The sequence below is a fragment of the Petaurus breviceps genome, unplaced genomic scaffold (assembly GCF_028583685.1).
Source record: "Petaurus breviceps papuanus isolate PSGF00001 unplaced genomic scaffold, PetGlider_PUasm1.0 225, whole genome shotgun sequence".
In the NCBI taxonomy this organism is placed as follows: Eukaryota; Metazoa; Chordata; class Mammalia; order Diprotodontia; family Petauridae; genus Petaurus; species Petaurus breviceps.
This window is the reverse complement of record NW_027185889.1, coordinates 20,852,927-20,874,125: the sequence shown is the minus strand read 5'-3', so window position 1 is coordinate 20,874,125 and position 21,199 is coordinate 20,852,927. Positions and strand designations below refer to the sequence as shown.

Below are 21,199 nucleotides of genomic sequence, written 5' to 3'. Positions count from 1 at the left end.
TACATGCACACACATATGCATGCATACATGCACACACATATGCATGCATACATGCACACACATATGCATGCATACATGCACACACATATTTTAAAAATTATGTAAAAGTGAATATAGTGATGTGTCTTTTAAACATGTTATAATTAAATGTTGTAGATCATAAACAGCAGATCTGATGATATTTGTGGTTGTAGAGATTTATATTTAAAGATATTATTCACTTCTGCCATTCACAGATCACCAGAGATACAGGTGTATATAGCAGGGACCACAGAATTGGACCTCTATGGTAGCCAGTGGGTACCCTGATAAAAGTCACCAAATCATTTGCTCCTCTGGAAAGCTAGATGTCATGTGTAATTTGAGGGAAAATAAGTATTATTATTTTCAGAGACTTCTAATGAAATAATTTTGGAAAACATATCTAATAATTGATGTCAAAAGGGCAATATGGGTACCTTGAAGGAAGGGGTGGTTTTGTTTGTTTCTTTGTGTCCCAGCACCCTGAAGAAAGCTTTGAACATAGTAGACTCTTAATAAATAATTGTTGAATTCATAGGATAAAGATAATTTTATCAAATTCAGGATATGATAAAAAATCTTAACTCAGCAGGTAAATCTAAAATCAGCTGATTCATTTAAAATGTATTTAATTCTATTTCAATCCTATTCAACTCAATAAGCTTTAAGTATTTTCTGCATTCAGGGCCCTGTGCTACATACAAAGTCAGAAGTAAAATAGTCACTGCCTTCTACAAGTGTATATTCTACTAGGGCAATAGGTTGCCATCATAGGAAGGGGAACACAAACACACAGGTCTCTCGCAGTTAGGCGAAAGGGAAACCTTTCACACTTGGTTGCCCCTCCAAGGGCAGATCCAACCTAGGCCAACTGGTTACTTTGTAGGACTTAAGATTTAAAGTTAGAAATGATCTCAGAGTCCATCTAGTCAAATTCCCTCATTTTATTGAAGAGTAAACTGAGACCTAGAGGAGTTAAATGACTTGCCAAGTTGGTATAGGTTGGTCAATTCCCTGATTTTACAGGTAAGGAAACTGAGGCCCAGAAGGGTCCAGCGACATACTCAAGCAATTGAAATCAATTCTTTTGATTGTGCTTTTTCTCCTATACCAAACTTCCTCTAGGGATTTCTTTTTCAGGCCCCACTGGTGATTGGGAGGCATTATATGCTAATATGGAATACATATTCCCAAAAAGGAGAAATGAGGGAAAGGAAATTATATACTTGCAACAAGGTCAAGGAGAGAAGCCCTTCTTTTTATAGGTGAGGAAACAAGTTCAGAGAAATGAAATGATTTGTCCAAGGTCACACAGGTAGTCAATGGTGGAACCAGGATTCAATCCTTGGTCTTCTAGCTATTACATGTAACTATAGAAAAACACTACCTATAAATAGTATTTTTCAAACAGTGGAACCAAAGGTTCCTTGTTTGTCTTCTAGGCAACTAGGTCTTTTTTGTCTTTCTTTCTTCCTTCTAGGCTATAGACAACTTGAGTAGGTCAGAAGGGGGAAAAGGCCACGTCTTCTACCTGAGGGGATTTTATATGAGCCAAGTCAATGTCAGATTTTAATAACTGATTGAATTTTTCAACTCATTACTTGTCTTTGCTGTTGTTTTGAACCAGAATAATGAAAACGAGACGGCGCTACACTGCGCTGCTCAGTACGGACACTCAGAGGTCGTCGCTGTCCTCTTGGAAGAGCTCACAGATCCTACCATCCGAAATAGCAAGTTGGAGACTCCCCTGGATCTGGCTGCCCTCTATGGTCGGCTGCGAGTGGTGAAGATGATCATCAGCGCCCATCCCAACCTCATGAGCTGTAACACCCGCAAGCACACGCCCCTGCACCTCGCTGCGCGCAATGGCCACAAGGCTGTGGTGCAGGTGCTCCTGGAAGCAGGGATGGACGTGAGCTGTCAGGTGAGGGTGCGCTGAGCTGCCTTTCTTGACGTCGATGCCTAATGTTGCTGCCTTATTTGAACTTCATGTTAGCAATGATAATAATATTATTAAAATAATATTGCTACGGGAAATATTGATATTGTCAATATCAAAATTGAAATGAACAATAATAGCTAATGGTTTAATAAACATTTTAAACAATACAATAAATGATTTAATTTAAAAATTAATTTTAACCATTAATAAACACTTTAAGGTTTGCAAATTCCTTTATATATATGACCAGATTTTATTCTTTTAGCAACTTTGTGAATTTGTTGCTATTATCATTCTCATTTCATAGGTGAGAAGCTAAATGACTTGTTCAGAGTCAGAAAGCTGACAAGTGTCTGTGGGCAAGACTTACACCTAGATCTTTTTGTCTCTGACTTTGGGCCTCTGTCTCCTATGCCATACTGCCTCTCAGACAAAGGCGTAGGTTCATAGTGTCAGAAGGACTTTGAGGTCCTCTAAACTCCTTATTTTATAGATGAGGACACTGAGGTTCAGTGTGTTGCTGAAGGTCACACAGAGAGCAAATAGCCAAGATGGAGTCTTGACTTCAAATCTAGCAATTTCTCCCACTCTGTGTTGTCTTCTTTCTTGGTATGTGGAAAAAGCCTTAGACTGGGAATCAGAGGACCTGCATTCAAATTCCTTGCATTCGATCAAGTGACTTTCTGACCCAGGGCAGTCACTAACCCTGTTTGCCTTAGTTTCCTCATCTGTAAAAAGAGTTGCAGAAGGAAATGGCAAAGTACTCCAGTGTCCTTGCCAAGAGAACTCCAATGGGGTCATGAAGACTTGGATGTAACTAGACAACAAAAATAACAACAATTCTCCCCTCTTGTCCTTCATCTTTGTATCTGTAAAAAACAGGGGGATTCTCTTTAAGAATCTTTCACCTTTAAATTCTATAGGGAGGCAGCAGTATGTATTACTAAAAGGTCTTGGACCTCAAGTCAGGGAGACCTGGGTTTGATTCTTGTCCCTGACCCATAGTCTACTTATATGGCCCTGGATAAGTCACTGAAAACCTCAGTTTCCTTACCTATAAAATAAGGATCACTTTTGTTGTAGTAGTTAGTAGACAGGGTAGGAGGATCAAATGAGATTGTGTACGTTAAGTATTTTGAAAAACTGAAAGAGCTGAATGGTCTGCCATTGTTATGACAATAATTTTTATTGTAGTGTGATCCATTGCTCTTATATATCCCCTATGATCCTAGGATTCAAACCTGGGTCTTCTGACTTGAGGGCTATCACTTGTCTCACTAAAGTATACTGCTTATATACAAGGCACTGTCCTAGGTGCTGGGAATGCAAAGAAGAATGAGTCCATTGTCACTGAGTTTTCATTATAAGCCTACTGTGTGCTAGTACAGGGGATGCAAAGAGAGGAATGAAACAATGCCTGCCTGTAGTGGATAGAGAGCTGAACTTGGAATCGCAGAGATATGGGTTCAAATTCTGTCTCAGTCATAAATGTAAGAGCTGGAATAAGAAGTTAGGCCTTCTGACATAAAATCTAGTGGTCAAATCCACTTTATTATGCTGCTTTGGCTAATGATTAAGGACTTTCTTTTCACCAAACTAGACCAGATAGTATTTTTCTTCAGAATTGGGGACAAAATGGGGCATATCTATATTTATTTATCTATCTATATATAGATATAGTCCTATATCTATATATAACAATATATGTAACTATACACACATAGCTATATATACACACACATGTTATATTATTATAACCTCAGGAATACCTTTGTATTTATTTCATGTATATTATGAAATAAATATTTTTGCTTCCTTCTGCTTCCTTCCTCACAAAATAGTAAGATTCTTGAGGATAGGGCTTATATATTCATATTTTCTTTTGCTCTGAATATAATGTTGTATACACAGTAGGTACTCAAGGTATGTTGAACTGAGTTTTCTACTGATTTTTTTTTATTTTTGAAAGAATTGTTAGCATCAGCTAACATCAGGTCTCTCTAGTCAACCCCTCATTACTTCAAGATAATTACAGTATGGTTTTCTACCATAGACAACCCTCTGGTACAATGCTCTGTGCAACAGCTAAAGTTAAGTAGGGTGTCCAAAAAGTCTTAGTGCAGTTTAAAGTAATTGTGTAAGCTTTACATAGCTTAAATAGACTTAGGCTTAGTAGAGTGATATGGACCTGTATACAGACTTATCAAAGTTTATAAAGCACTTTAGACATTGTCTTATTGTATCCTCTCTGTGTGTGGGGGTTTGCTATTATTATACAAATTTTACTGATGTGGAAACTGAGGCCTAGAGAAGTTAAGGGACTTGCCCAGGTTTACACAACTAGTAACTATCTAAGACAAGATTCCAATTTAAGTCTTTTTGATTCTGAGTCTGGTGTTGAATTCTGTTTCACCTCGTTAACATATACTAACTATTTGCTGAAGGAATAAATGAGTCATTATGTAGTAGGAACCACAGCTTCGCCTTAGCAAAATGACAAGAGATTTGATAAGAAAATTGAGGAAACAGAGGCCTAGGGAGGCCAAGTGATTTGCCCAGAGTCACAGTCAGAAATGAACTTTGAACTCAGGGCCTTTGACTTGAGAACCAGGACTCTTTCCATTAGCAAGTGAACATATTCCCCTTTTCATTTGAAAATATCTTGGTTATCCTGAACCATAAACTTTCCTGAAACTTCCTGTATTTTGAAATAGATTGTATAGGCACTCGAGGTATAAGTGGGGTTCACCTGGTTTAATGAAGATGGCCTGTCACACAATGAGGTCTGTTATGTTGTCAGAAGAGCAAAGACCTACAAATTGGAAGTTTTACTTTCTAACCTGAACTTCAGTGCTCCATAAATACATGATAATGCTCCCTTTGATTCCTGATGTATCATTCACTGCCCCCTTTTAATGTGACTTTCCCTGCCATAATATAGGGATAGAATATTTGAAATATTATATTTATTATGCTTAGTTTCTGTTGCTGGTCTGTTTTGAGTTCTCACTATTTCTGAGACAAAAAATTACCAGCCCAATCCACTTAAAAAAAGCTCCTCTTCCCCTTCCTTCTCACTCCCCCACATATATAGGTTGTAAAAATTACTTCTAGCAGACTTGTCAGTGCGTCTCTAAGTTACCACATTCTGGGTTTCTTGCTTGGAATTCTTTGTGAAGGCAACTGATGAAGATTTTTTTGGGGGGCAGTAAGAGGATCCTAAGCTTCTAAATTGATGTTGTTTGTCATTGTTCAGTTGTTTCAGTGTTGTCTGACTCTTTGTGACTCTATTTTGGGGTGTTCTTGACAGAGATACTGAAGTGGTTTGCATTTCCTTCTCCAGCTCACTTTACAGATGAGGAAACTGAGATAAACAGGGTTAAGTGACTTTCCCAGGGTCTCACAGCTAGTTCTTGTCTTAGATTCATGAAGATGAGTCTTGCTGACTCTAGGCCCAGTGCTCCATCCATTGTTCCATCTAGCTACCCAAGTTGTTACTGTTTAGTATATACAGTGTTAACTCAATCTATGGCCTTACTTACCATTCCAGTATCTTTCCAGACCCAAACACTTCTCCCTCTCCTTGGATTCCTGATGCATGATTGCCCTTCCCCCTCCACTCTAATGTAAGTTCCTTGAGGTCAGGGACTTTCTATGCTTTTGTGTTTGCATCTGCAGCTCTTAACCCAGTGCTTGGCACACAATATGTGCTTAATAAATGATCATTCATTCATTCTTGTACCTGTGCATTCACCTCTATTCAGTAAGCTTTTATTAAGTACTTACCATGCACCAGACCCAGAACAAAGACAAATGAAAAGTGGTCCCTACCCTCAAGGAGCCTACATTCTACTGAGGGATGGATACCAACAAACAGAATAAATACAAAGTGATTTGAGGCTAGAGAGAGCAGTTAACAATCAGAGGGATCCTAAGGCACTGCCAGTATTAAGTGTCATGTGAACTGAGCCTTGAAGGAAGCTCAGACTTCTAGGAATCAGAGTTGAGGAAGAGGTGAAGGCCAGACTTGGGGGTCTGCCTGTCCAGAGATGCTGAAGTGGGAAATGAAATGTAGAGTTTAAGGAACAGTAAGTAGACCAGTTTGCCTGGAACCTGAATGCTTGAAGGGGAATGTGGTGAAATAAATCTTTTATATTTTTTCTCAACATATTCATGCAAGCTGCTTCCCTTCTAGGCACACTAGAATAAATTCTTCAGGACATTTGGGAATTGGCTAACCATAGCAGTAGTATACATGAGATCATAGGAACATAAAAGTAAAACTGCAAGAAATCCCAGGAGATATCTAGTCCAAATCCTCTCATTTCTCAAATGAAGAAACTGAGGCTGGAAAGATGGTGTGACTTGCCCCAATCCACATAGGTAGTAACCAACCAATCAATCAAGAATTATTAACATCTATGTGTTAGGCACTGCTAATTTCACAGAGCCATTGGTCAATTCATTGGTTTCACATTTTACTCTGACTCTTTTTTGATAGTTGGCTTGATTATCAGCTCCTTGGATAGATATTTTTTTTGTTCTGCAATTTCAAGTGAAATGGTCATTCTTCATGACAAACTGAATAAGACTTGAAGCAATTGACATTCTCTCTGTTGTCTCCCAGACCCCCAAAACTGTGTCCCTTCTTCATGCACTTCAAACACTTCAAGAAGAAACCTCTCCAGGAGTCCCTGTCCTCCAGGAGCTTACAGTTGAGGCAGGATGATAACATTCATGTAAATAGGTAAATGTAAGGAAAGGTAGATGGAATGTGATGTCAGAGAGGAAGGAAGTCTAGCATCTGGGGGGGAGTGGGAAAGGCTTCCTGAAAATCAGAACATTTCATCTGAGACTTGAAGGAAGCCAGAGAATCCAACAAGACTCGACTCAGATGAGGAGGCATAGCCTTCCAGGAATGGTGGGCAGCCTGTGAACATTGGAGGGTCTTCTGACTCAAGCCAGCATCCCTTTCCAGTGCTTTGGTAAATCTCTGGGAAAGCTATTTCATAGCACTTCCCCAATCAGAATTTCTGATGGGGTGAGAGGTGGGAGGGCAGGGAGAGAATAGAGACCCTTCATATTGCCTAGGGCATTTTTGCTGAAACTCAGTTTAGGATTTAATCTTGCATGTCACATGGGAGTTTCAAGCTGAGTTGTTAATATGTCTCTAAATTATCCTGCAGTCTAATTAATCTGCCACCAGCTCTGCCAGGCTTAGCTGAATAATTTTTCATTCCCAGAAAAAAGAAGTTTTTTGTTCCTTAAATTCTTTGGTAATCAATTAATTTTCCTGCATTATCTAAATGAACTGTCATCTTATTCCCAGGGAAGTTCACTGGCGGAATGTAAATGTCTGCCCTAGTTTCAAGAGTTTAATGCCAAGTTAAGGTTTCCTAGCAGTTCATTCAACTGACTGGGAAGGATAGCACCAGCTTGTTATTTTAAACTAAACCAGGATGCTTTATCATGTTTAGGAGTCCTTAATTGGCTCTGAATCACTGATTAAGAAAAAAAACAACAACACACAATATGAAAACAATTCCATGTGGTAAATTATGTGGTACACAGCCTTAGACTTTAACTAAATCCCATTTTTTAGCAAGAAATCTTTGAAATATAGGCAATTTTTGAGCATCTTTGTTCTCTGGAATTGTAAATGGTTTATAATGTGCTATTTATATTAGTGGTTTTATTAGCAACTTTATTTGCTGCTTCAGTTTTCTAAGAGTGCTTCAAAATTGTAACAATTATTTGGGTTAACAATTTTCATCATTTAATTCATTCATTGGTCAATTATATATTGTATCCTATATAAGACCCTTTAGTGAGGCAATGTAGAACAGCTAGGTGGCACTGCAGTGGATAGAGCCCTGGTTTGGAGTCAGGAAAATCTGAGTTCAACTATGACCTCAGATACTTACTAGGTGGATGACCCTGGACAAGTCACTTAACCCTGTTTGTCCAGTTTCCTCATCTGTAAAATGAGCTGGAGAAGGAAATGGTGGACCACTCCACTGCCTGTGCCCCCCAAAACCCAAATGGGGTCACAAAGAAAATGACTAAACAACAAATAGGCTATATGTTCCTGTAGAACAATGCTGGCTTTGGGACCAGAGGGCCTGGGCACAGATCTCAGCTGCTGGTTAAAACTTGGGTGAGCTTGGTCAGGTTCCTTAATTGCTTAATTTCTCTGGCTCACAGTTACCTCATTAGTACAATAGTGTAGAAAACATCTAACGTTCCTGTCTAGCTCTAAACCTGCGATCCCAAATGATCTGAAAGCTAGGATAGATAGTTGGCTTGTAAGAGTGTGCACAAAAATGCATCTGTTTGAACTAACAAAAGAGCTTTCAGATTTTGGTATCAATTTTGGAATATCTATGGTAAATATTACATTCAAAAAAGTTGTATATGTTATTCATGATCAAAGTATCCTAATGTGATATAGTTATATTTCACTAGGATAGGATTGAATAGGAAAGGTATACAGTCTTGAAGTTGGTTCTTGTCTTCAGAGACTTTATGCCTATAATTTGAGTCAGTTTTCACAAATATATGAGACCTTAACAAGAAACAAGGATCAGATGATCAGTCAGTATTCATTAAGCAGCTACTATTTTTGCTAGATACTTTGCTAAGTACTGGGTTATATTTTTATAAAAATGTATATGTATATATAAATATTTGTGTGTGTAAAATAAAATGTAGATGTTTAGATATATGGGTATGTATATACATACATATACGTACTCGTATTTATACATACATATTTTTGTGTATATATCTCTATTTATATCTGTCCATATTTGTATTGGTTTAAACATAAGTATATATATTATGTATATATATGTATTTCCTATATATGTGTGTGCATGTATATATGTGCATATATGTATATATATCCAGAATCTTCCAAAAAGTGAAAGTAGGCATTTAAAAAATTAAAAATGAAAAATCTTTTCCTATTGAATAACTACTGTTTGATTCAATTCAATAAGCCTTTATTAAGTGCTTGCTATATGGAAGACATATATAAAACACCATGCTGGGTGTGGTCCATTGCTCACCATGTTGTTTAGAAAAGCAATTGATGCTAGAAGGGTACTAATGACCAGAGACCATATGGAGAAGTGAAGGAAATAGAAGCAAAAAAAGGAAGTTCTGGAGGAGCAAAGGAATGAGAAAGTGGCTACACAGCAGGATTTGGCAGAGATGAGAAGCTTCTAAGTTGAACAACAATGTTCTGTACCCGTTTATTTGGTGCCTTTAATTGTTATTTGTTGCCATATTCTCCCATTTCTGCCTCTACAATGTTGACCACACCTTTTCCCTTCTCTCCACTCATCCTGCCAGCACTGGCTTAACATCTCTTGTCTAAAATCACTGCAATAGCCTCCCATTTGAGCTCTGCCTCATATCTCTCTTTTCCCCAACCCACCTTCTGTACAGCTCCCAAAGTGATCTTCCTAGAGCATGTTTAACCATGAGTTTCACTTTCACAGATAGCAGTTTTGCAATGACTTCTAAGATCATATATAGACTCTTCTTTTTGGCATGTAAAACAAGCCCTTCACATCCTATTTTACCTAATAAATCTTTGTTGATTGATTGATACTTTGTATAATAGCTAATTTTGTTATTATTGTTCAGTGGTTTTCAGTCATGTCCAACTCTTCTTAATCCCATTTGGGGTTTCCTTGGCAAAGATACTGGAGTGGTTTACCATTTCCCTCTCCAGGTCATTTTACAAGTGAGGAAACTGAGGCAAACAGGGGTGAGTGACTTGTCCAAGGTCACTCAGCAAGGAAGTATCTGAGGCTGGATTTGAACTCAGGAAGATGAGGCTTGGCATTCTATCCACTGCACCACTGAGCTGCCCCAATAATAGTTAACATTTCCAAAGTGCTTTGTGTTTATTGTCTTATTGAGTCCTCATTATAATTCTGTGAAGTTTCTTTTCAAGCAATTGGGGTTAAGTAACTTGCTCAAGGTTACACGGCCAGGTGTTTCTGGGTGGGTGCTAAGTGTCTGAGCCCGGATTCGATCCCAGGTCATCCCGACTCTGGGGCTGGTGCTCTTACTCGCTGTGCTACCTGGCCGCCCCTGTGAAGTTTCTTGATGACTAACACCCCCTAGCTTAAAAACAATATTTGATATATTATTTGCTCTGGAGTTCATTTTCTCTGTGTCTTGAATTCAAATCCATTCTGAGATAGGCATCAGAGAAGCCAGGAAGACTGTGTTAGATACTGACTAACTTCATATCATCATCTCTCTGGAACCCAGTTATCTCCTCTATAACGTGAAAGCACTGAATCCAATAAACTATCAAAGGCTGTCTACCTCTGTACCTATTAGCCCATAAATTTCTGAGGCTGGATTCTATCTCATGTCTTCCTGATTCCAGCTCCTGTACTCCATCCATTTCACCACCTAGAGGACAGTAGAGATAGTTTATTATGATACCCATATGCAAAACCTTTCTTACTTGGTGGAACCTGTCAAAGGTTATACTTCATTAGTGGAACTTTTGAGAACCCATGTTTCATCCCCTTACTAGGGTGAGATATCAGAGAAGGAGTTCAGTAAGAGAATTCATATTAACAGGAAAATTAAATAAATATAAGCCCATTGAGAAATGTTTTTGATAACTTTGTTTCTCCATTCATGATACTTTGAAAGATTAATGATTTTCTAATAATCCATACTTTGTATATCGATGCAATCTTGTCTGATTCCTGGAAATATTCCTGGCAGAATATATGATTAAATGGATGGTTAATGAATATCTGGAAAAGGAAACAGTGATCAGAGGGAGTCAGTATTACTTCTAGGACACATCACATCCTGACTAACCTCATTTCACACAATCACTAGACTAGTAGAGGAGGGGAATGCTAAAGAAATAGAGTTTGATTAGATTTTAGAAAAGTATTCAATCAAGTATTCCACTATTCTAGTGGAGAAGACAAAGAGATATGAGCTAAGCATTATGACATTTAGGTTTGGAATTGGTTGAATGGCTAGACTCTGTGGATGATATAACTTAGAAGAAGGTCTTTAGTGGATCTGTACTTGATCTTGCATGTATTAAAATTTTTGCAAATGGCTTGTATGAAAGCATAATTGATCTATCAGATTTGCAGATGACACAAAGTTAAGAGAAAGCTAACACACTTTAGATAACAATATCCAAAAATTCTTGACTGATTACAACATAGGGCTAACTCTATTAAGGTGAAATTGATGAAAAATAAGTGAACACTCTTAGCAGACACCAAATATAACAGATCCAAGATGGAAAGGCACAGCTAGGGAGCAGATGAACTGAAAAAGACCCTGTGCAGTGAACAGACCAAGAGTGCCATTATGTAATTTTAGGCTTCCTTGCATGGTGTGACATCCAGGACCAGGGCAATGAGATTGTCTTGGTGCTCTGCCCTGGGCAGAGCACAACTGGGGTACTGTGTTTAGTGCCACACCTGAAGATGGGCACAGACAAGCTGAGAGAATTTACAAGAGGGCAATCAGGATGAGTGAGGGCATTGACATTGTGCCATAGGAGTACCAGGTGAGGAGACTAGAAGTGTTCAGCCTGGAGAAGAGAGGTTGTATTGGGGAGGAGAGAGTGGCATGAGAGCTATCTTCAGGTTTTTGAAGGGCTGTCTTGTGGAAGATGGCTGATACTCTTTGTCCCCAGAGGACCAAACCTGGAGCGACAGGTGGAAATGGAATAGGATGACTTTAAGCTTATGGACCATGGAGGAAAGGAATTTATTTTTAAATTTAAAAAAATATATTTATTTATTTTTATTTTGGAGGGCAATTGGGGTTAAGTAACTTGCCCAAGGTCACATGGCTAGTTTTTTTTGTTAAGTGTCTGAGGCCGGATCCAAACTCCGGTCCTCCTGACTCCAGGGCCGGCACTCTACTCACTGCGCCGCCTAGCCACCCTGAGGAAAGGAATTTATAAAGTGTTGGATCCAGCCTACCTACTCTTCATTTTGCAGATGAGAAATCTGACACCCATGGAGACTTGCCCAGGGTCATGCAGGGAGTATTTGGAATAGGACTTGAATCCCAAGTTACCCCTGAACCCAAGTCCACTGCCCTATCCACTGTCTCAAACATCTTTTAAATGTTTGATGTAAAAAAAAAATAGGCAGCTGGGTAATAGTGAATAGAGTGAATAGAGCACTGAACCTTGAGTCAGGAAGATCTGTGGTCAGATCCAACCTCAGACACTAGCTTTGGTGAACCTGGGCAAGTTACTTGATCCTTCTTGCCTCAGTTTCCTCTACTGTAAGATTAGTTGGAGAAGGAAATGACAAATCATTCCAGTATTTTTTCCAGGAAAACTTCAAATGTGGTCACTAAAAGTCAGACATAACTGAAATTATTGAACACTAAGGAAATATTGCCTAACAATTAGAACAGTTCAGAAGCCAATTATACCTCAGGAATTAATGAATGAAAAAATGGATGAATGCAAACAACATTTATTAAATATTTAACTGTTTTGTAGGTACTTAGCTAAGTGCTAGGGATACAGATAGAGAAAGCAAGTCGGTCTCTGTTCTCAAAGAGATCACATAGATGCTAAAAAGAAAAAGCATAAAAGTTAATTCAGACCCAGGGTGGATGGAAAAGCCCACAAATCCTAAGAGGTCCAGGGGTCCTTGGGTTATTTAAGAAGATCAGATGACTATGTGTGAGAGGACTGAAGGGCTAGGGACTGGGCCGATAGATGGTCATGCCTGGAGGACCTTAGGAGGCAGTAGCTTAGTGGTCTTTCTTCTCCTAGAAAGGAATGAGTTTGTTGGCTCCCATCCCATCCAGGCCTTGTGAGCAGTCAAATAGCCCAAGGGAAGTAGGGACAGGAAAAGAGAAGGGCACTTTCCTCCTCCCTCTTACCAAGGGAATCCTCATCATTCAGCCACCCTGGGTGGGTTCAGGGGGCAATTGGTTCTCTCTTGTTGAGGCTGGACTAGTTACCCTGGAATTCGCTCCTGACTGTCATAATACTCCACATACCTTTTTAGCATTTACTGTGTATTCCTTTATTCATCCAAATCTTGTATAGTGCATCTGTCTATCTGAGAAAAATATGAAGTGACTCCTAGCTTTAGAGGTAGTATGGTGTAGGAGTTGGGTCTCTAGGCTTGGAGTCAGAAGGACCAGGTTCCCATTGAGGAGTGGTCACTCACTAGCTGGGCAAATTTCTTCACCACTGTAGGCTTCACTCTTTCATCCATAAAAATGAGGGGGTTGATCTTGATGGACTTGGAGGTCCTACACAGCTTTATATCTGGGACCTCAGAGAGATGTGTCTGTAACATGATCAAATGAATCTGCCTGAAGCCCAAACCCCAGCAATTCTCTCTGTGGGACCTTTGGGCAAATTCTTTTACCTAAGCGACTCTCAGCAGCCTGAAATGAAAATGATAAGGAAGATAGCTCTATGTGTTCAGGCACTATGCTAAGTGCTTGACACACATCATCTCATGCAATCCTTGAAATGACCTTGAGAGTGCTATTATTATCCCCATTTAACAGATGAGGAAGTTGAGACAGAGAGGTTAAATGATTTCCCGAGGACCACATAGTTAGTTAAGGTCTGAGGCTGGATTTGAACTTGGGCCTTTCTGATTACAGGCCCATCTCTCTTACCATTATACAACCTCCCTGTTGTAGTATTATCTGTTTAAATCAAAGTTCTCAAAGGGTAATTGCTCATGAAAAAAGAAGATGGGTATTCAGGCAGGTCATGAACTTGTTTTTCACCCAGCTGCCTTGGTCTGGGAAAGGAGGGGGTTAGAGGAGAGAATGTTTAGAGTTTCTGTCGATTTTTGTACTTTATGGTGTTCTGATTCTGAGGCCGAGCAGGAAATGGGCCACCTAGAACACTGAAATCCCTTATGCTCACAACTGTCCTGCTTAGGAACAAAAACACTCCTTGGTCGCTGTCCCAACCTAGTTTGTGACACCCCCTTCCCTGAGCTCTCTCCAATCTCTCTCCCCCCTCTTCCTCTTCTTGCTTGTGTTTTTCTGTGACCTCTCGTATGGCTTCCTTCCATCTGCAGTGGCTTCTAGCTGCCCTCCTTCTGGTGGATGCTCAATCTGTATTTTATATCTGGAGGTAGAGTGGGTGCCACCCTTCTTAAGGGCTGAAAAAACTCAAAGGAGATGGCCCTTTGGTCTCTCTAACATCACAGATATTTTTAAAAATTGCTTTTTAAACGTACAAAATGGTGTAGGTTGGACAAGGTCGCCTTGGAAATTTCTTCTGATTCTGGGATTCCATGATTCTTTCTAGAGCCTTGTCATGTCTGGGAGAGAGGCATCTAGGCCTATGATTTTATTGATGTGCGTGATTTCCCAGTGTGAAAACTCCCTTTTTCAAGGCATATCAGTCAGTGATTGAAACCTATAGTTTTACTTTGTTGCCTGGGGTATGGGAAGGTTCATGATTTATGTAGTCACACAGCTGGGGGAGGAGAAGAGCAGAGAGCAAGACTCAAACCCAGGCCATTCTGATTCTAAGACTCATTCTTAATTCATGATGTCTCATTGTCTCTTAATGGTCCTTCATGATATTTTTTGTTTGTTGTTGTTCATTCATTTTCCAGTCATTTGTGACTCTTCAAGACCCCAGGTTTTCTTGGCAGAGATATTAGAGTGGTTTACCATTTCCTTCTCCAGCTCATTTTACAAATGAAGAAACTGAGGCAAACAGGATTAAGTGATTTGCCCAGGATCACACAGCTAGTACATGTCTAAAGTCAGATTTGAATTCAGGAAGATGAGTCTTTATGACTTCAGATCAGGCATTCTATCCATTATGCCACCTAGTTGCCCCATAGTATTATAGTATGTATTATTTTAATAATTATAATATTTATGATATAAATATACTGCACTCATATACATAGACATATATTACACATGTACCTGCATGTTAGATAAAATATATAAAGAATTTATATGTATAAGTAAAAATAAAATATCTGTAAAATACATATTCTATAATATATATCAATATTATTAATGGTAATAATATGGTATTTTGTAATTAGACCTATTAATATAATTGATATAGGTTATATAAAATATGTTCTACTTATGTTTCACTTATATACACATCTCTATATATTTAACATGTAAGTACATGCAAATATGTGTATATATGTGTCTGTGCATATGAATATATATCCATATATACATGTGCATATATTAATGTACACACATTTGTGTATATATGATATTCTGTCTTACATGTTTGTCTACATACAGATATGTAGGACAGAGAAATATAATGCAGTAACATACATAATACAGTGACATATGTACAAAGACAGTGACATATACAAGTGTAGTAACACATACACATATGCATGTGCATATACACATTTACATTTGTATACACACATATATGTGATTGTATGCATGTCTGCACACATGTATTGGGTGTCTCAAAAGTTTTGTTGAACTTTTAAGATTTTATGCACCACACACACAAAGTCTGCCTGTGATTTCACTGTTCTGGAAAGTTCCCCCGAGTTGCTCCCTTTTCTAGTGCCCATTTGCACCTCATCTGTGGCTGGCTGGTGGTCTCAGAGTTGCCTGGGACCCATAGGAGATGTGACATGCCCAGGATCATGCAATCAGTATGCGTCAGAGGTGAGCCTTGAACCAAGGTCATGGTGGCTCAAAGGCCAGCTTTCTCATCCTCTTGGCCACACCGACTCACAAAACAATTATTAGCACTATCACAGTGAAAGCTAACATTTTAATCATTTTCAGGTTTGTAAAACAGTTAGCAAAGCATTATTGCATTTCATCTTCCCAACAACCCTAAGGTAAGTACTGTTATTATCCCTGCTTTACAGATAAAGAAACAAGGCTCACAGAGATTAAGTGACTTATCCAGAGTCCCACAGATGGTAAGAGTCAGAGGTGGGGGCAGGATGTTTTGAACACAAGCCTTCTGAAAGCCTAGTCTAGCTCGGCTCCCTATCTACTTAGCTACACTGCCTATCTGTGTCCTCCCCTCCTCTAATATTCTGAGTCTGAACCAGGGGAAAAACTGTGCAGATGGGAGAGACAGTTATCAGAGCATCTCTGATTCTCCTGGAGCCACCCACAATGACCTTCATGAACCTTGGAGTTTCTCATCCCCATTTACTTAAGAAAAGTGACTCACCTTCAGTTCCGCAGGACCTGGAGCAAGGTTAATTGGAACCGAGTTCTCTTCCCAGTTCTCCTTTCCTGCAGCAATCCCTCACATCCCTGAAGAGGGCCAATTACAGAAGAGCAGGAGTTCCTGCAAAGCTCAGGGTGTTTCTGCCTTTTGCTTAGAGAGGCCTCTGCTGGCAATAGAGTTGTTGTGTCAAAACAAAAAAAAAAAAAAGGGAGAGGTTTGTGCTGGAAAGGTTGGGGAGGACGGTGGTAGAAAACAGTTGTGTGTGTGTGTGTGTGTGTGTGTGTGTGTGTGAGAGAGAGAGAGAGAGAGACAGACAGACAGACAGACAGAGAGACAGAGACAGAGAGAGACAGACAGAGACAGAGAGACACACACACAGAGAGACAGAGAGACAGACAGACAGAGAGAGACAGAGAGACAGAGACAGAGAGAGAGAAAGGACGGATAAAAGGGAGAGACATAGGGAGAAGAGAAGGAAGAGAAGGAGGGAGAGAGAGAAGGCATGAAGGGGGGAGAGAGGGGAGGGAGGGAAAGAATGAATCAGTGAAAGGCATGGAGTGTTGAGAAGGAATAGACAGATTGGGGAAAAGAAATCTGGGTAAATGCCATAGAAATATTTGTTGAAGTTTATATTAATCACCCTCTTTGTGATTTTTGTTTTGTTTTTGCTAGTTTAAACGAGTTTAAAATGACTACTGTGACAGAGGTCATATGCACAGTGATTTAAATGAGTGAGTAGGAAGAAAAAAATGAGCTAGGAACCTGGAGAAAATACTAAACAGGCATGGAAGGTGGAAAGAAATTGAAGAGATCTTGAACTAAGAATATGAAAGCATATTATTAATAATAAGTTAGAATTCTTTTTAAGGAAGTCTCTGTTTTTTCTGAAAGTATGTAGTAGTGAGATAATTTTAATTTTTGTGTTCATCAGGAGGTGAAGTTTTAAAAAATATTAATGGGATATGGCCTTTGTAAAGAATAATAAAGGGCTATGTGAGCCTTAAATTGCCATATAAATGACAGCTCAGATTGTTTTTCATCCTGTCTGTGTCCCAAGGTCACAGGATTAATGGATTATAGACTTGAAAATGAAGACTCATATGTTAGGAGCTAGACAAGACCTTTGAGGTCACCTAGTAATCTTCCCTCATTTTGTAGATCAGGAAACTGAAGTCCAGCAGGTGAAGTGACTTGTCTAAGGTCAAAAAGGACATTACAGATTACCCTTGGCCAAACTTCTTATTTTACAGATGAGGAAACTGAGGCATTCAAAGTTAAGTGACTTGGGGGCGGCTAGGTGGTACAGTGAATAGAGCACCGGCCCTGGAGTCAGGAGGACCTGAGTTCAAATCTGGCCTCAGACACTTAACACAAAAACTAGCTGTGTGACCTCGGGCAAGTCACTTAACCTCAATTGCCCTCCAAAAAAAAGCAAAAAAATTAAATAAAATATGGTGCCCAGAAACTGAGCTACCTAGTCACACTGTGGGCTGAGCACTAAAGAGCATGATAGGACAATGACCTTCTTTGCTTTGGACAGGAATATAAGAATGTGACTGATATTAAAAATACCCGAACACCTTGCTGATTAGAATGCTCTAAAATCAGGAAGTGTTCCATTTTTAACCCTTACATAAATGTGGCATTATTTTGTAAGAATCTAACTACGGAGTATTTTATAAACTCTGATATCTTTCTTGACTTTAGAAGTTTCCAGGTCATTCCATTTTGTGATGAATTCTTCTTGTTTTTTTTTTTCACAAAGAAAAAATCATTCCTAACAGCTGCAAGTGTGTGTGTGTGCATGTGTATGTGTATGTATAAATTTGCTTTAACAGACTCAAAATATTTTTTATTCTGGATCTTCCTTTACATTTTTTCTTCTTGAGGTAGATATGTCTTTAAAATCTGTTGAATTTTCAGTTCATTACTCTGAAGTAGAAGTCTACCTTGGAATAAACCAAGGATGTACACATAAGCTTAAAATTTTAATTTGGATAGGAGTGCAGTTTTCATTTTTGTTTTTTGCTGTTCAAAAGATGATCTTCCCTTATTCAAAGAAAGATTTGAATTCAAGGTCACTTAAACATATGAATGATTCTCTTGTTTGAAATCTGAGGAATAGGTGTCAGAGGGTCTGGGCTTGAATATCACTTCTAATATTTACTACCTGTAATACTTTGGCCAAGTCAGCCCCTTTGGGCCTCAATTTCTTCAGCTATAAAAATAAGATTGAATTGTTGTTGAGTAGCATCTATGACCCCATTTGGGGTTTTCTTGGAAAAGATATTGGAGTGGTTTGCCATTTCTTTCTCCAGCTCATTTTACAAGTAAGGAAACTGAGGCAAACAGGGTCAAGTGACTTGCCTAGGGTCACACAACTAGTAAGTAACCGAGATCAGATTTGAACTAAGGTCTTCCTGACTCCAGACCTCCACTGTACCATCTAGCTGCCCTCAGATTAGATGACCTCTGAATTTCCTTCCAGCTTACATCTCCTTTTCTAATTCATTTTTATCAATATTTATACCTAGTTTGTTTCTAAATTCTAATTTAATTTCTAAATTGAGAGCAAGGCAATACTGCATAGTAGGGTTCTGGACTTTAGTCAGGAAGACATAGGTTTAAACCTTGTGTAGCTATGTGACCATGGGCAGGAGACTCAGACAACTCTAATTTTATAGATGTTCTCTGGGTATATGGCATGAACATGTGAAAATTAGGCCTGGGGTCCTGCGATCCTTCATGTCTTTGTGACCCTGAGAAAGTCTACTGACCCCCTTCAGCCTTAGCTTCCTCATCTGTGAACTGTGACTATTACTTCAAACTCACAGGGCTCTTGTCAGGATCCAATGAGGTGAATAAAGAGCTTTGCAAACCTTAACATATTATTATTATTAGTGTCAGAAAGCATTAGAGAGGTGCATGGTGACTACAAGTAAGCCTTTAACAGATGAGGAAACTGGCACAGGGAAATTAAGTGATTTGACCAATGGGATTGTTGAAGGGATCAAATGAGATAAATATATGCAAAATGCTATATAAACTTTAAAATTCTGTATTTTTCATTATGTATAAAGATCCACACGACAAATCTTTTATAATTTACATCCCCCCCAACCAAAATCCCATATGGATACCCATTATGAATGCTCAGTAATGTGGTTGAATTCCCCTCCCCACTCTCAGAATGGAAGCTTCTTGAAGGCAGAACTTGTCTCATTTTTGACTCTCTACATCCAGGGTCCACTGTGGCACTTAAAATCTTGTTTAATTGAATTGCATTTTCTTTGATCTCATAGACTTTCTAAGGTCTCAAAGCTATGTCTTTATATTTTGGTTTTGTTTTGCAGACAGAAAAGGGGAGTGCACTCCATGAAGCAGCCTTATTTGGGAAGGTGGATGTTGTCCGGCTTCTGTTAGAAACAGGTAAGTTCTTGTTACTGTCCTTGGAGTTTCTCCTGCCAGGCAACATATCCATTTTATAAAAGTTAAAAGGAAAATCACATATGGTTTCCTTTTATTACATGTACACGCTCACATACACATATATGTATGCACACATACAAATACATAGGTACATGCATACACACATACACATATATATTACTCCTACCTCTTGTCTTTTCCTAATATTATAGGTGTGGCATATCGTGCAAAATTCAGCCCCAGCTTTTGAATAAAAATGTCATCCTAGTATGTCTCCTGTCAATGATGGCTCACTAAAACATGGCAAGACAACTGAATATTATGTCACATTATGTGTTCATTATCCTAGATGAGTGGAATAGTTCAAGTATCCCTGTGGTCTGCACTGTTAAGTGAAGAATTCCATGAGAAACCTTTGAAACTACCTCATAAGCTTTCAATGTTATGAATTCAGTTGTTTGCAATTATTTTTCCTCCCTCCATCCTTCCCAACCAAAGCAAGGCATACTAATTTGGTGAGAAGAAAAATTAAATTTTCTAAAAATCCTTTAAGGTTTTTTATCATTATTTAATCATCAGCTGTAAAGGGGTGGATTCCATTAGCCTCTGAGTCATGTTGGTCAGAAAATGATGGTGTTAAACTCCCACTGGGAGGGTTCTATAGAGGTCGTTTAGTCTAGTCTTTTAATTTTACACAAGAAGAAACTGAAGCCAAGGAGGTTATAACATCCTAAGGTCATAGATTTAGAATTGGAAGGGACTTTAGAGGTCACCTCTTTCAACTCCAACTCACAGGGTGAAGGGGCTAACTTCAGATTTCCCAGCTAGTAAGTAGCATAGCTGGAATTTGAACCTAGGTTGTGTGAGTTCAAAGCTAGCATACTTCACAATTATTGTAGGCTAGGACTGACTCAGGCTGGTCACCTGGTAGATTAGGTTTATTGTTGGAACATAGTCAGATGGCCATAGTTCATTCAATTATTTACAAAAGGAAGTTTACTTAGCCATGTAGAGATACTCAACAAGAATATTGTACTTAGTTGGGGTATGCAGGACCCCCCTTATCTACATACTGAAATGCACCTGGACACATAAGGAGAGAGTAAGGTAAATTACCCCATGTTGGAAAATGTGCCAACTCTGAGGAGCTCTACTCCCATCTGGGTCAAGCTGTTAAGCCCTTAGGTGAGCAGGATTCCACTTCAATATGGCCTGAGGTCACTAGGAAGCTGTGTCAAGGGCAAATGGGATTTAACCTTAGCTTTTCTAGAGCATTCAGATTTTGGGGACAACTTCTCTGCTTCTTGGCAAAAGAACTATCCCAGTCTACTTGGGGGCTGTCCTATTCTGGTAGACGTTATCCTTTCAATATGCTGTACCATCCTCCCCTGATATGGTGCTGGAGGATTACAAATCTGATCCTAAAGTTTCTGTGAAATCTATCTATCTGTCCGTCCATCCATCCATCCATCCATCCATCCATCCATCCATCCATCCATCCATCCATCCATCCATCCATCCATCCATCCATCCATCCATCCATCCATCCATCCAATCTATCTATCTATCTATCTATCTATCTATCTATCTATCTATCTATC

The 21,199-nt window shown here is 39.0% G+C and overlaps 1 protein-coding gene across 1 annotated transcript in view; it reads left to right on the top strand.

Annotated features, from left to right (window-relative positions):
* Positions 1-21,199, top strand: part of ANKS1B (ankyrin repeat and sterile alpha motif domain containing 1B) — a 1,399,804-nt gene that overhangs the window by 162,694 nt on the left and 1,215,911 nt on the right. Inside the window, exons 4-5 of the mRNA XM_069095213.1 lie at positions 1,649-1,945; positions 19,523-19,598. Of these exons, the coding sequence (XP_068951314.1) occupies positions 1,649-1,945; positions 19,523-19,598 (373 nt within the window). The remainder of the gene's footprint in view (positions 1-1,648; positions 1,946-19,522; positions 19,599-21,199) is intronic.